The sequence below is a fragment of the Grampus griseus genome, assembly GCF_964374135.1.
Source record: "Grampus griseus genome assembly, chromosome: 13".
Lineage (NCBI taxonomy): Eukaryota > Metazoa > Chordata > Mammalia > Artiodactyla > Delphinidae > Grampus > Grampus griseus.
The window spans coordinates 9187087-9200997 of NC_139007.1; the positions used below are offsets into that span (position 1 = coordinate 9187087).

At 47.9% G+C, this 13911-nt stretch overlaps 1 protein-coding gene across 2 annotated transcripts in view; it reads left to right on the forward strand.

Annotated features, from left to right (window-relative positions):
- Nucleotides 1-1334: 1334 nt before the first annotated feature.
- KCNQ5 (potassium voltage-gated channel subfamily Q member 5) overlaps nt 1335-13911 on the forward strand; it is a gene marked incomplete at its 5' end in the record, with an annotated part of 580981 nt that continues 568404 nt past the window's right edge. For both annotated transcript variants that reach the window (XM_082669167.1, XM_082669168.1), the window contains one exon: nt 1335-1735. In XM_082669167.1, the coding sequence (XP_082525293.1) occupies nt 1335-1735 (401 nt within the window). The remainder of the gene's footprint in view (nt 1736-13911) is intronic.

The following is a 13911-nucleotide window of genomic DNA, read 5'->3' on the forward strand; positions in this document are numbered from 1 at the left end:
CCAGTTCTTCCTTCAGTTTAACTTGTGATCCTTTCCTTCCTATTTGGGGGGCGGGGGGGAGGGATTCCTCTCTGTTGGAAGAAGTTCCCAAGCCCGGCTTCCTTTCGGCGTCCCCAGCTGACTGCGAGGTTGAGCAGCTTACGGTTTTTGACGCGGGCTCGCTGAAGGCCAGAGGCGCAGCCAGGGACCCCGCGGCCTCCCTCCTCCCCGCGGGCTGGGGGCTTGGGGGCGGCAGGAGATCCAGCCACTCGTCCCTCGCGACGCGTCTCTCACCGCGTAAGTGGCGGCAGACCGGGGTGGGGAGGGGACCCCGCGAAGCCGGTGTCCTGAGGCTCTCCATCCTCCAGGATTTTCCCCCCAACCTCTGGGGCCGCCGCCGCCACTGCCGAGACTCGGCCGTTGTATGACTATCTCGGACATAAATGAAAATTTCTTGACGGAGGGACCCGGTTTGTCCTCCCCTGCTTCGCGCGGCTGCCAGGCGCAGCTCGGGGCCGCTAGTTCACCGCGGAGGAGCCACTTTGGAGTTTTGACGCCCTCCCCACACTCCACCCCCGGGCTGGGAGGGATGTCCGGCTACTCTGGTCTGATGCCGGGATGGACAGTCACAGCCCGCCAGCCGGAGTGAGCGGCGGGGAGATGCCCGGTGCCCACCTCGCCGGCTCGGCGGCCGTGTCCTGCGGGTCAGCACCCTGAACGCGGGGACCCGAGCGCCCCCGCCCGGAGCCTCGGCCCGCGCGCCCGGGGACTGGCTGGTACCTGGAGGGAAGGGCCGGGCAGTTCCCGCGCACACCCCTCGCGGAAGGACGGCGGGACCAGCCCGCGCGGCGGCGTAGCGGCGGGAGGGAACGGCGCCTGCCTCTCCCGTCCCTCCTCCGGGCACAAGGCAGGCCGCACCTTCCGGACACCTCCAAAGCGCCGGGGAGAACACGCCGAACTCGGCCTCCGAGAGGGGCTTCGGGGCCCGGCCCCCTCTGGCGTGGGGAGCCCGGGGCCGGGCGTGCGCGCGGGGGAGCTCCCGTTCCAGCCCCGGGGGCGCTTCACCAGGAGGGAGTATCCGCCACGGGAACTGAGGGGCCGGAGAAGCCCTCTTGGAGTGACGCCCCCGACACGTCCTGATTACGCATTCGAAGCTATAGGCTGCTCGACCCCGGGACTCCTCCGTCTCGTCCGCGCGCCTTTCCGCCCCCGCTGCTTCCCCTCCCCCGGCGCGCAGGTCGAGGGCCGCCGGGCGCCCCGTCCGCCGCCGCCGCCGCCTCCTCGAAAGCGGCCGGCGCGCATGAGGCCGCGGCCCCCGCCGGCGGCGCCCCCCTCGCGGTGCCCGCGGTGATGCCATGCCCCGCCAGCACGCGGGCGGAGAGGAGGGCGGCGCCGCCGGGCTCTGGGTGAGGAGCGGTGCGGCGGCGGCGGCGGCGGCGGGCTGGGGGCGCGCCGGCTGCGGCATGAAGGATGTGGAGTCGGGCCGGGCCAGGGCGCTGCTGAACTCGGCGGCCGCCGGGGGCGACGGGCTGCTGCTGCTGGGCACCCGCGCGGCCGCGCTGGGCGGCGGCGGCGGCGGCCTGCGGGAGAGCCGGCGGGGCAAGCAGGGCGCCCGGATGAGCCTGCTGGGGAAGCCGCTCTCCTACAGCAGCGGCCAGAGCTGCCGGCGTAACGTCAAGTACCGGCGGCTGCAGAACTACCTGTACAACGTGCTGGAGAGACCCCGCGGCTGGGCGTTCGTCTACCACGCTTTCGTGTGAGTACCCGCGCCCCCCGCCACCGCGGCGGCGGGGGCCCTCTTGCCTGGTCCCCCGGACGCCCGGCGCAGACGCCCTGGCCGGGCGCGCGCATGCACACACACACACGTACACACGCGCACACACACTCGCGTGCGCACACGTGGTAGCTTTTATTTCTTTGCACGTGTTTAGGGTCTTCCTCCTAGAGCCTGCCAGCTCCCTGAGCCCCACCTCTCTCGCCTCTGCGGACGGAGCCTTCCCGTCGGCGCTCCTGCTGAGCCACCCGGCCGCTGTGGGCGCCCGGGGGTAGAGCCGGGCAGGCGCGGGACCCCGGCTGCGCGGATAATTGGGAGAGATTAGGTCCCGAAATACGTCCACTCCAACCGTGGGGGCGCCCGGGAGCTGGGCAAGGCTCAGGGAGGCGGAGCGCCCGCGTGAGGCTCGGGAGAGTGTGTTGGAAAGGTTAGGAGGTGATGGCGGGGTAGAGGCGGCGGGGAGAGGAGAGACGCAGGCCCGGGTCCTGGTCCCCGGGGCGGAGCTGGGGTGGGGGGGCTGCCGCTCGCGGCGGGGTGGTGGTGGGGAACAGCAGCTAGGTTTCCAGCGCGCCCGGAAACACGCCTCGCAGCTACCTCAACCGCCACTAACGGAAAGTCTGTCAGTGCACGTAGTCCTTCCTGCCACAGTGGTGGCCGAGGCCCAGAGGGGGCGAGCAGGGCCGGGCGAGGGGATGCTTCGCTCGGGCGTAGTAGCCGAGGCTGGCGGGGAGCCCGGCGCGCAGGGGCGCGGGCCGAGGTGCAGGGCCGGCGCGCCGCCCGGGACGGGCTCAGGCAGTGGGTGAAGCAGGCAGTGGTGGCTTGGAGTCAGAGCGTGTGTGTTAAGGCTTCACCATCTAGCAGAGGATGCTTAATGAGAAAATGATTGGAAGCAAACGTTTATTTTTCCCTTAGGCATTTGAAATCTTTCAGTGCGTTTGAAGTTTACTACTATTTTTCCCACAATGACCATTCATTCAGTCTCCTGTTAGACTTAGGTTTATGTGGACATTTTAAGGTAGTTTTTGTGCCGTTACGCCATCATCTTTTCTTCTTCTTTTTCTCCTCTCTTTTTAGTTCCCCTTTTTTGCTTTTTTATGTTAAAATGAAATATAAAGACAGCAGCCATAGGAGGCCAGTAGAGAAAGTTTAAGGCACTCACTGACAGGTTCCTTGTTTCCTAGTAAAAAGGTTTGCAACACGTGAATTAGGTATCTTTTAGAAATGAGGCGTGTCATCCAAACATAGCTCTCACCTGGGATGGAGGATTGGCTCCAGAAACATTTTTTGAAATAACATGGATGAAGTGGCTGCTTTGGTAAATAGGTGAGCCTGGAATTTGACCACGTAGGAGTCAGGAAATTGGTGGAGTCTACAATCTGTGTGACTCTGGTGTCTGGAAAATTTTACAGCCCCAGATTGATGTGAACTTGTAGCATGAGGTGGAATATTCCAGCCAACTTTCCATCTTACAGTGTACACAAGGAGGACGTTGTGTGGCATCATGATTACATCAAAAGGTATAATGTGTGTAAGATTCACGTTGCCTCAGATGTGGTTATTGCAGTAAATGCTAGGCTTAGAGAAACGCTACTGATACTTTTCACGTTCATGCCCTCTGAGTTGATATATAATGAATCCTATTACCTAATGAGCCTGAAAAATTATTCTGACCTGTCAGGATCCACTAAAACATTTAGCAATATGATTTGTGCTCAATTTGGCAGCAGAATATATACTGGATGGAAATTGGTTTCTTGTTTTTCTACACAAGAGTTTGCTCAGAACATTCATAGCTTTGATTTTACGATACGATGCTATTTAGCAGACTTAAATTTTGGTAATTTATGTATTGTATATTCAGAAAGGGTGAGAGACAACTTTGGTTGGTGTGTGTGCTTTGTATCTCCTAAGTGTTGCCCTTGAACATGAATGAGGACTTCTTGTAATGCAACGTGCTCTTTTCAATATGTTGGGGTCTAATAGGTTTTTCTGGCCTTACAGAATCTTAAATTTTTGACAAATCATTTTTGAAGAGGTTCAAGTTCGAATAATTCTCTACTCACCGGGCTTTATTGGTCAATCATTGTCTTTAGTGGTGGATACAAAATAAATTATGTGCTTGTCAATGCCACGTGCTGCTGTGAAGTTTTGCCTTACTGATTTCTAGAGCCTGAAACTGTAATGCTTGAGCGATCCGGTAGGGGTGCTAGACCCACTTTAGCACAAAGACAGGAGCATCGGCACAACTACAGCTGATGCAGTAGCGGGGGACAGGCCATCTTTGGCAATTGCTACTTATGATTTTAAATAAGCTTTAGAGTAGCTGGATTTCACACGTTAGATTAATAAAGGAAAGTTACTTTGAGCTGTAAGTCTAACAAGACCATTAATAATAAAGGAAGTTATAAGAAAACCATTTCTAAAGCAGTGTAACTAACTCATTCTTTGCCAGCCTGGGAATCCCCAAATCTTACTTTAATAACAGGTTTTGTAGCACATTAAGGCTCTTGCCAAGAACAAGTGCACTGAGATTAATGAGGTACTTCAGGGACGGATTTACTTGGTCGACCCATGTTTCCTTGCCAAGAAGCAAGAAAAGTATGTTTAAAGTTACGTTTCAGGTGACGAAACATTTCTGTTAAATATGCAAACCCCATGATTATAATGGTATTTTAATGGTATACAATGTGGTTTCAAGTGTTTGTGTCCCAGCCCACTGATGAGATGGCTGGCAAGAACAAGAGATGGCCTGCTGCAAATCCTTTCTTCCAATCTTTATAAATCGGTGGAAATTAGGAGAGTCTGTTCTCCTCCCGTTCTTTAGGATGTTCCCTGTTTTCAGCTGTCCTTCAGTTTAACGGAGGAGCTATTCACATATGAGGTGACATACTTCTTTGAATGTTGTTTGTCCATTTTTAATCCCTCATCTTTTTCGGGAAAAGCGTAGAGTAAATGGTGGTAATAGAAAAACACACGATGGGCTCCATATATAAATTCGCGCCGACGGAACAAATGTGTTTCCGAGAAACAGCAAAGGCAACAGTGTGGCAGACACACGTAACTCGCCACTGTGTCCGGTGCACCTCTGCCAGGCATAATGCCATGGAGCAGAATGTATATATGTTTTAAAGTAGAAGAAATCCTCCAGTCATCCAGGTTAGCAGCCCGGCAGTCATCCTCGATCCCTTCATTTTTCTCAGACTCGCTCCCGCTGTCCACCCAAACGATCGTTGAAGTCTGTGTGTTCACGCTATAAATATTTTTCAAATCCATTCCCTTCTCTCCTTTGCTACTGCTACCCTCTCTCTCTGTTTCTCCATCCATCCCCACTGGATTATTTATAATGGTCTCCGGCTTCTGTTCTCAGCCTTCCAGCTCTTTGCTCTGACACCACAGTGTTTTTCCCCAAATGCACATCTTATCATATCCCCTTGCCTCTAATCTTTCCATGACTCTCTACCATCTACTCATCTGTTCACTCATCCATCCATCTGCAAACATGTGAGTGTTCACGTGTGCTAATTCCCAAATTCATAAGGCGAAGGCCTCCACTCTCAAGAAGGGAAAAGACTCCAGTGCAAGCCTGTGAACAGGACTGAAACGCTGCTGTTATAGACGTGAGTACAGAGTCATGTGGGAAAAGAGAAGGAAGTGGAGGTGAGAGCACAAACGTCGGCACAGGCTTTCGAGAGGAAGAGAGGTATGAGCTGAGCTTTGACAAATGACTAAATTTTCAAGTGTAAAAGCAAGGAGGGGATGAGCAACCTTGGTGGAGAAAATAGCTTAGGTAAAGACACTGGCACTGGAATCAACATGGTAATTCTGGGTACTGTGAGTATCTGCAGTATGGGCACGACCTCAGGAAAAGAGGGTAGAGCAAAAGGCACATGTGCCTGACCTTGGGTGGCTTCAGACGCCGGCCATGGAATCTAGTCTTTATCCTGTAGCTGGTACTGGTCAGTGAATGGTGATAATCAAGAGGGATGATGTCATCAGACGCGTATTTTGGGTAGACGTGTCTTTCCTTAGTTCGGTGAATGGATTGAAGGGTGCCAGATGGGACCAGTGTGGCCTGTGAGGAGATGACAGCAACTGTCCAAGTTTTCCACTCCTTCTTGTATTCTTTTATCCATAAATTCGTGCCACGATGTCTGTCGACTGTCTCCTTTGTGCCATGGACTGTTCTGGAAAGGTGAGAGACGATTGCCTGAGGAGCTTAGGCAGTAACCGTAGGGATGAGACGGAGGGATTTAGTTAGAGAGCAGTTACGTAGGTACATGCAGATTGTTTTCACCAGTCCCACGTGCGGTGTGAGAGAGACGACCCTGAGCTGGGTGATTTGGGGAATGGAAGTACCATTCACTAACATACGGCACAAAGGGCGAGTGGCATGCTTTCAGGGAACATAATGAGTTCCGACTTGCACTTGTTCAGTTTGAAACATTTGTCAGATGTTCAAGGAGAGAGCGTACGTGGTAAACACACAATAGTGAACCAGGTACGCACGGTCTCTCTCCATCGGGTCTTGGATCGGCAGCTAGAACGATGTCTGTTGCAAAGAGAGCAAAAATAAATAAAATGTATTTCAAAGAATGACTGCCTTTACAGATCGAGAGCAAAATCTAGATGTCTCGATTAGAGGTTCAGATTTGGAGGCTGCCAGCAGTTTTGTGCTGCTGAAAGCAATGAGTGGGACAAGTGAGGTAGCCCAGAGGTGCAGGGTGGGGTGAGAACGTGGCAGAGGACAGAGTGGGGACGCAGCTCTGTAAGAGATCACAGAAGGACCTGGGAAACCTCGACAGTGACCACAAGGCCACAGGGAAAAGCCAGGAGGCCTTCTCTTTATAAAAGCGAAGGCAGGAAGACGTGTGCAGGAAGGAGCTGCCGTCGGCATTTCCGGTGCTGCAGAAAGAACTAGAAGCGGTGTGTTAGGATTTCATTGGTTGGTGACGAAGGAGGTTCCCTGATGGCCTTTGCCGAAGCAGCAGCAGTGGGATGGTGTCATGACTGGGATTTAAGTGGGTTGAGGATGGCTGAGAGCTGGGACGGAGGGGACAGGAGTATAGATTAACTCCAGATTCCTTGGACCGGCTCAAAAGACCCCTCGTGACGTGGCCTCTGCCATGTTTCCTGTCTCATCTCTAATACACTCCTGAGCCCCAGCCTTGCTGAGCCCCCCATCCTGTATCTGCCGCCGGACACAGTATTTGCACACGCTCTTCTCTGGGGCTTTTCCCACCCCTTGCATTCTAGCTGCACAACTCCTACTGTCTCTTCAAAACACAATTCAAGGGTCGCCTCCTTTTGGGCACATCTCCCACTGCCAGGATAATTTAGGTGCCTCTCATGTCCTCTCCCATAGGCCCCCGGGAACGACATTATCCTGGTGCTTGCCCCGCCTTACGGTCCTCGTGAGCCACTTGGTCTGTCTCTCCCACAGGAGGGTGAACTTCCTGTACAGAAATCCTCCTATTCATCTCTGAATCCCAAGCACCTAGCAAGGTGCCCTGTATGGAGCAGACCCTCCGTACATGCCTGCTGCACGAGTAGGTAAATCATTTTCCTTGGAAACCTTCCACACAGGAGTTGCAGAGTGAAGCAAAGCTGAAGGAATTACCGTCTTTTTGATTTGCTTAGAAGTAAGATACTGATGATTCATTTAGAAGAGGAGGGTATGGGCCCAGAAGCAGGAGATCTTTGCTTCCAACTTGCCCACTAATCCGCTTTGTGACTTGGAATAAGTTACTTCCCCCTCCTGGGTCTCCAAATCTTATCTGTGAAACAGGCACAGAGGTGTTTGTGATGCAGCCACAGTGATGGAGGCTACTGTGAAGGGTCTGAAATGTAATCGGAAGGGGAAGGAGTATTTGTAATTAGTGACCTGATCTCTTAATCCTTTCCCTTCCTCCGCCCCGAGCTGCAGGCCCACCTCCTAATTGTTCGCGTTAACTCCAAACTCCTGGGGGGGGGGGGGGGTCAGTGGGCCACACATTAGCCAAGGGGGTCTTTCTAAGGAGTTAACCAGAGCACAGCACTCCCCTGTTGGACGAAGGATCTGCTGATTGCCGTCTCTACCCAGCTTCCTAGGGGCAGGGGCTGTCGTCTGGTTCTCTGCTGTATCACCAGCACCCAGCCCAGGATCTGGCGTGTAGAAGATGTTCCATGCGTGCAAACTGATTCACACCCCTCATCCCCCCAAATACACTGCTGGTTTCCTGGTGGAAGATGGAATGAGACCCTCTTGGCCATTTCCTGTGTCAGCACTCAAACAGATGTGATGACCAATCTTATTATTTACATATATATTCTGTTCAGAGCTAAATCTCTGTCTATAGAAAGTGATGTCTGCATTTTATTTTCACTCCTTCAAAACCAATGATTTCCCTTAAATACAGACAGGCCTTCTACAAATTATACTGCTTTTTGCCCTGCTAGTCTAGGAACATAAAATGCTCCATATAAAATGCTCAAATCAATCTGTTTTCAGAAATTGAAGCAATGCTGTAGTATTTGAGGATCATATTCCAATTAGAGATGTTGAAAGTGTTAAAATCTTAGCACTGGGAACATTACGGCCTAAGAGAAATGACACATAAGAAAAAGATATTTCAAAATGGCATGAAGTCTTGATACAAGAACCACTATAAACAAGGAAGGTAGCCAGACGTCTTTTGATAATAGCTTGTGAAGAAGAGGTGTCCGTTTTAATTTTTAATTGCAAATGGCTATTTTGGCGACTGAGAGCACCAGCAGAGCGAGTCTTCGCCCAGCCCACTGCTGTGAAAGTGCTTGAAACGGCCCAATTGCTGGGCCGCCATAGCTTCTAGTTGTGTTTAACGACGGGTAGGTGTTTTCACTTCGATTTCCTTTTCCTTCAACCATTTCAAGGATGCTCTTTGAAGTTTTATTTGGTTTCAACCTGGTAGACAGATTGGCTACACGACTGCATTGTTTCATAATTTTTAAAATTCTTTGATGGCTCTCAGAGTTTTAGGTGATCCTTTTGATACTTTGTTATCAGTCTGTGGAAATAGTGAGTTTCCGAAATGTTACTGAGGTCATCTATGGATAAACTGAAAAATACTTTGGCTTTTTCCATTTTATATATCTGTAGTTCTCTCTCTATATATGCACACATGTATTCCATACCTACTGTGTCCTAGCACAGAACTTGTTAGTGCAAATATTTATGTTTACCTTATTTTTGCTCCTCTAAAAGTAAATAAGACATTTGACTAGAATGCAATTGAAAATAAAAAGATCATATGGAGATTATATCATAACTTGAAAGATATTTAAATTTAACTGTGTATGAAGAAAACACTTTTGACAAACTTACTCATAGTCTTTGTTGCTTCCATTTATAGTACCTGTGAGGTAATTCTAGAAACTCAGTTCCATCTTCAGTCAGTGGCAGGATCATCTTTTATAATTATCATGTTATAATTTCTCTCTTTTTTTCTCAACCATCAATTCAGATGAATACTTGACAGTCATTGTGTGTACCACTGAATGTTCTAGGTGCTGGTGGTGCAAAATGGGGAACCATGCTGGACCATGACCTCAGGGAAAGGGCAATATGATTAGATTCGGATTCAGTTATCAACTTTACTGATTTCGTGACTGTGAGCAAGTTGCTTCCAATACCATCAACTTAACCTGTAAAACAGGAACAATAATATTACATCAGTGTATTGCGATATTTTATATGTATCTAATATATATGCTTATAATCCAGTGAGCACATGGTCATTATTGAAACAGGAGAGAGATACAGAGGCAATGTGATGGAGGGAGGGACAGCTCTGTCCAGGTCCAGGATACTCTCCTGTAGGTGCTGGGCAGTTTTTGAATTTGGTGGGTTTAGGCAGGTGGTAATGTCATTGAATTTACATTGTAGATTGTCCAGTCTGCCAGCTTTAGGAATGATGGCTTAAAGGGGACAAAGGAGGTGGGAGATCCATTTCAAAACTGTGATTTCAACTGAGGCAAGAAATAATTAGGACTAGGACAGGGGGCAGTGGTAGCAAAGATGGAGAAGAAAATATGGCCCTGGTGGTGCAGTGGTTAAGAATCCGCCTGCCAATGCAGGGGACACGGGTTCGAGCCCTGGTCCGGGAAGATCCCACATGCCGCGGAGCAACTAAGCCCGTGCGCCACAACTACTGAAGCCCTGGCGCCTAGAGCCCATGCTCTGCAACAAGAGAAGCCCGCGCACCACAACAAAGAGTAGCCCCCGCTCGCCGCAACTAGAGGAAGCCCACGTGCAGCAACGAAGACCCAACACAGCCAAAAATGAATAAATTAAATAAATAAATTTAAAAAAAAGAAAATATGGTGATAGAGTTGCAATGTATTAGAGGGGTCAACGTGGAATCTGAAGCAGAAGGATGGATTTGCTGTTTCCTGGTTCCTGGTTTGGGTGGTGGGCTATGTAGTGGGGGCCATTAAATGAGATTGAGAATACAGGGGGGACAGCAGGCTGCAGGGGATGTTGGGGTGATAGATGAGTTTAGTCTGAAGATGCTGAGCCTTCGGTAACTGTGGGCTCCTCGCTATACACGTCTGGCAGTTGTGGATGAAGGTTTAAGAGACACGGAGGTACCGACAGCGCTTAAAATCACAAGGAGCGTGTGTAAAAGAGAGAGGGATGGAAACCTGGAGAATACTGACACGTAAGGGTGAGCAGAGAAAGGGGAATAAAATGGAGCAGACAGCGAGATGGAAGGAAACACTGGACAGAAGGATGGCCAGGAGGTCGTGGAAACCAAGGGTACTGAGAGAGTTTCAAGAAATAGTCCACTGTGAAATATAGGCAGTGGTTACCACTGGATCTGACGGCAGCATAGGAGGCGGCAGTGAAGGAAGCACTTAGGGCAGAAGCCAGGATGCTGTTCGCTGGGAAATGAATCGGAAGTGACGGGAGGAATCGGTGCGCGTGAGCCCTGTATTCAGTTAGTTTAGCGGGAATATTAACAAGAGAGACTGAACTCTAGCTTGAAGGAAACACAAGACTAAAGGGCAGAACAAGGGAGGGGAACTGGTAGGAAAGATGATTTATCATCAACGGTAGTCATTGTAATTATTGATTATATGCTGGACGTTGTTCTTGATGCCTTACACACGCTCAGTCTTTTAATCTCAGAACAGCCCTAAGAGGTGCTATTTAGGATCATCATCTCCTGTGGACAGACCAGGATGCTGAGGCAGGGTGAGGGTCAGTGATCTGGCCATGGTCAGCCAGCCACCGACTTAATGGCAGAACAGGGCTTTGAACCGGGCAGGTTGGCTGGCAGCCCGCGTTCTTAACCACTGTAATCACCACTATTGAGGACGATGCCTGTGGGCCCAGGGCCCCTCCTATTACATGGATGGCATCATTTAAAAACGGCTTTGGGGGTGTGGGGTGGGATGAATTGGGAGATTGGAATTGCCGTATATACACTTGATACTATGTATAAAATAGATAACTAATAAGAAACTACTATACAGCACCGGGAACTCTACTCAGTGCTCTGTGGTGACCTAAATGGGAAGGAAATCCAAAAAAGAGGAGATATATGTGTATGTACAGCTGATTCACTTTGTTGTACAGCAGAAACAAACACAACATTGTAAAGCAACTGTACGCCAATAAAAGTTAATTTAAAAACATAAATAAAAATTTTAAAATGCTTTAGGGTGTGGTATAGCTCTTAGCAAAATAGCATATGCACAATAAATATTGTTGAAAAAAATGAATGATGGTTAAAACCCCTTATAACTTAGTATCAGAGAATTACATGTAACTTAACAGTGTTAAGTACTATTAACAGTTTCTGTCTCCAAATTCTAACCAGCTCAAGTTTTAATTTTTCCATAAAGTTTCTCTTGATAGCTCTGGGTTATTTCCTTACTTTTATTTACCTCACAGAGCTTTTATTATTTGGACCATGTATTTTAGCCCTTAATTACATTCTTGCATTGCTTTCTAATTGGATCGTTTAACTGATTCTTCAAAAATAATTTGTGTCTGAAGAAACCAAAGCACCCTTTTTATTTGTATCTCCTATGGCATCAAGCCCAGATTTTTATCCTTTGTTTTTAATCAAAATTTACCTAGTCTGTCGCTACCAGGGGGACTATTTGAATGCTATAACTTTTTAATTTTTTTCAAACAGGAATTTCCTTAAGTTCTACTAGTTTAAATTGTGGAGCAACTTATATTGAGGACCCAGATTGCTATAATAACTTCTTAATAGCATTGCCTATAAACATTAAATTTTGAATTTATACTTTCACTGCAGAATGCCTAAGATTCATTTAAAATAGTAGCAGTTGCTTCATTTATGTTTCACAATGGCTGAATGTACCATAGAACCATTTGCTCCAAACTGATTTTACCGGATTTTCTTTCTTTAAACTAATAGAATACTCATGTTTTCTTCACACTAATATAAATATCTTCCGTTTAGTCTCCATGCTTCCTTCTCTCCTCCCCCATACACATTTTTCCTGGATGTTTCTTCCTTACTTTCTCTCAATTGTCCCATCATCTTTCCCCCTAACTAAACTATTCCTAGTTTTTTTTTCCTTCCTCTCTGGGCATATATATTTCTGAAATGAGTTTTCTCTTTATTTCTTTTTACCAGGTTGTGTAATTTGATTTCTCTGCCTCTTAAAGCTGTCTGCTCTTAATCAGGAGATGGGCTGACCCTGTAATTGCTTACAGGCTGCAAGAGTGTCCTGCATCAGCAGACCGGGCCACCTAATGCACACATTGCTCTGCAGTAATTCACTGAGGCCTCCAGAAAGATGCGGGGGTTAGAGAACCCTACTTTTCTGGGAGTTGTAGTTAGGCTCAGGTTTCTTAGGAAAAAAGAGAGTGAAGCCTTACAATTTCTCTGATGCTTTCTAATATCTACCTATTATTTCTGAAATCTGGGAGTACTCAGATATTCTGTGAATAACTTTTAAAAGATCATACTTTCCATTTTGGAAGTTGACTACTCTATATAGCTGAGAAAGAAATTATTTTTATTCCTGATGGAATTATTGTAGAAAAAAGCACAGTAGAGAAGTCAATATGTCTGTTGCGTAGAGTTAAATAGCAGGTAACTTAAAGTCATTCATTGCATGTCCATCAATAGATGGATGAAGGAGATGTGATACAAATATACGATGGAATATTACTCAGCCATAAAAAAGAACGAAATCTTGCCAGTTGTGACAACAAGGATGGACCTTGAGGACATTGTGTTGAGTGAAATAAGTCAGACAGAGAAAGACAAATACCACATGATCTCACTTATATGTGGAATCTAAAAAGCAAAACAAGTGAACAAACAAAACAAAATAGAAACAGAATTATAGATACAGAGAGCAAACTGGTGGTTGCCAGAGGGAGTAGGGGGTTGGGTAAAATAGATGAGGGGGGGTTAAAAGGGCACAAACCTTCAGTTATAAAATAAATCAGTCACAGGAATGTAATGTATGGGATGGAGAATATAGTCAATATATAGTCTATAACATGGTAATAATTCTGTCTGGTGACGGTTTCTAGACTCATCATGGTGCTTATTTCGTAATGTATTTGATTGTCAAATCGCCCTGCTGTACACCTGAAACTAACATAATATTGGATGTCAACTATACTTCCATAAAAAAATATTTATCATGTAGACTGTTTACAGTCGTTAGCAGATTCTTTTCTCAGTGAGCCAGGAAATAGATCTATAATTTGGCAACAGAGAGCTGCAGTTCTCCTGTTTAATTGGAGGTTAAAGCATGGACTCAAACTGCAAGTTGTCAGGGGAGTGCATAGGAGAGAGAAAACCACCTGTATTTTTTCCTAGTTGGAAATTTTTCCAAAGCGTAGGCTTTGGGAAAGCTATTCCCACAATCTTTTACGGAATAGGTACCAAGTTTAGGGCTCCCTTTTCTCTAAACCTGTTTCCCCTCATACCTGAACGAATCTGGGACTGGATGGGATTGAGAATTTGGGTTCTTCTCCCATGTTTGGGTCATCGAATACATTTCCCAGCTTTCTGAGTTGTACAGTTAAGACATAATTCTTCACTGTTTGTTCAATAACGTGACCTCATGCTATGTATAAGGACCTGAACTACACCAGAACTACAGAAACGGAATGGAAATAAGACACAGCCTATTCCTTCAAG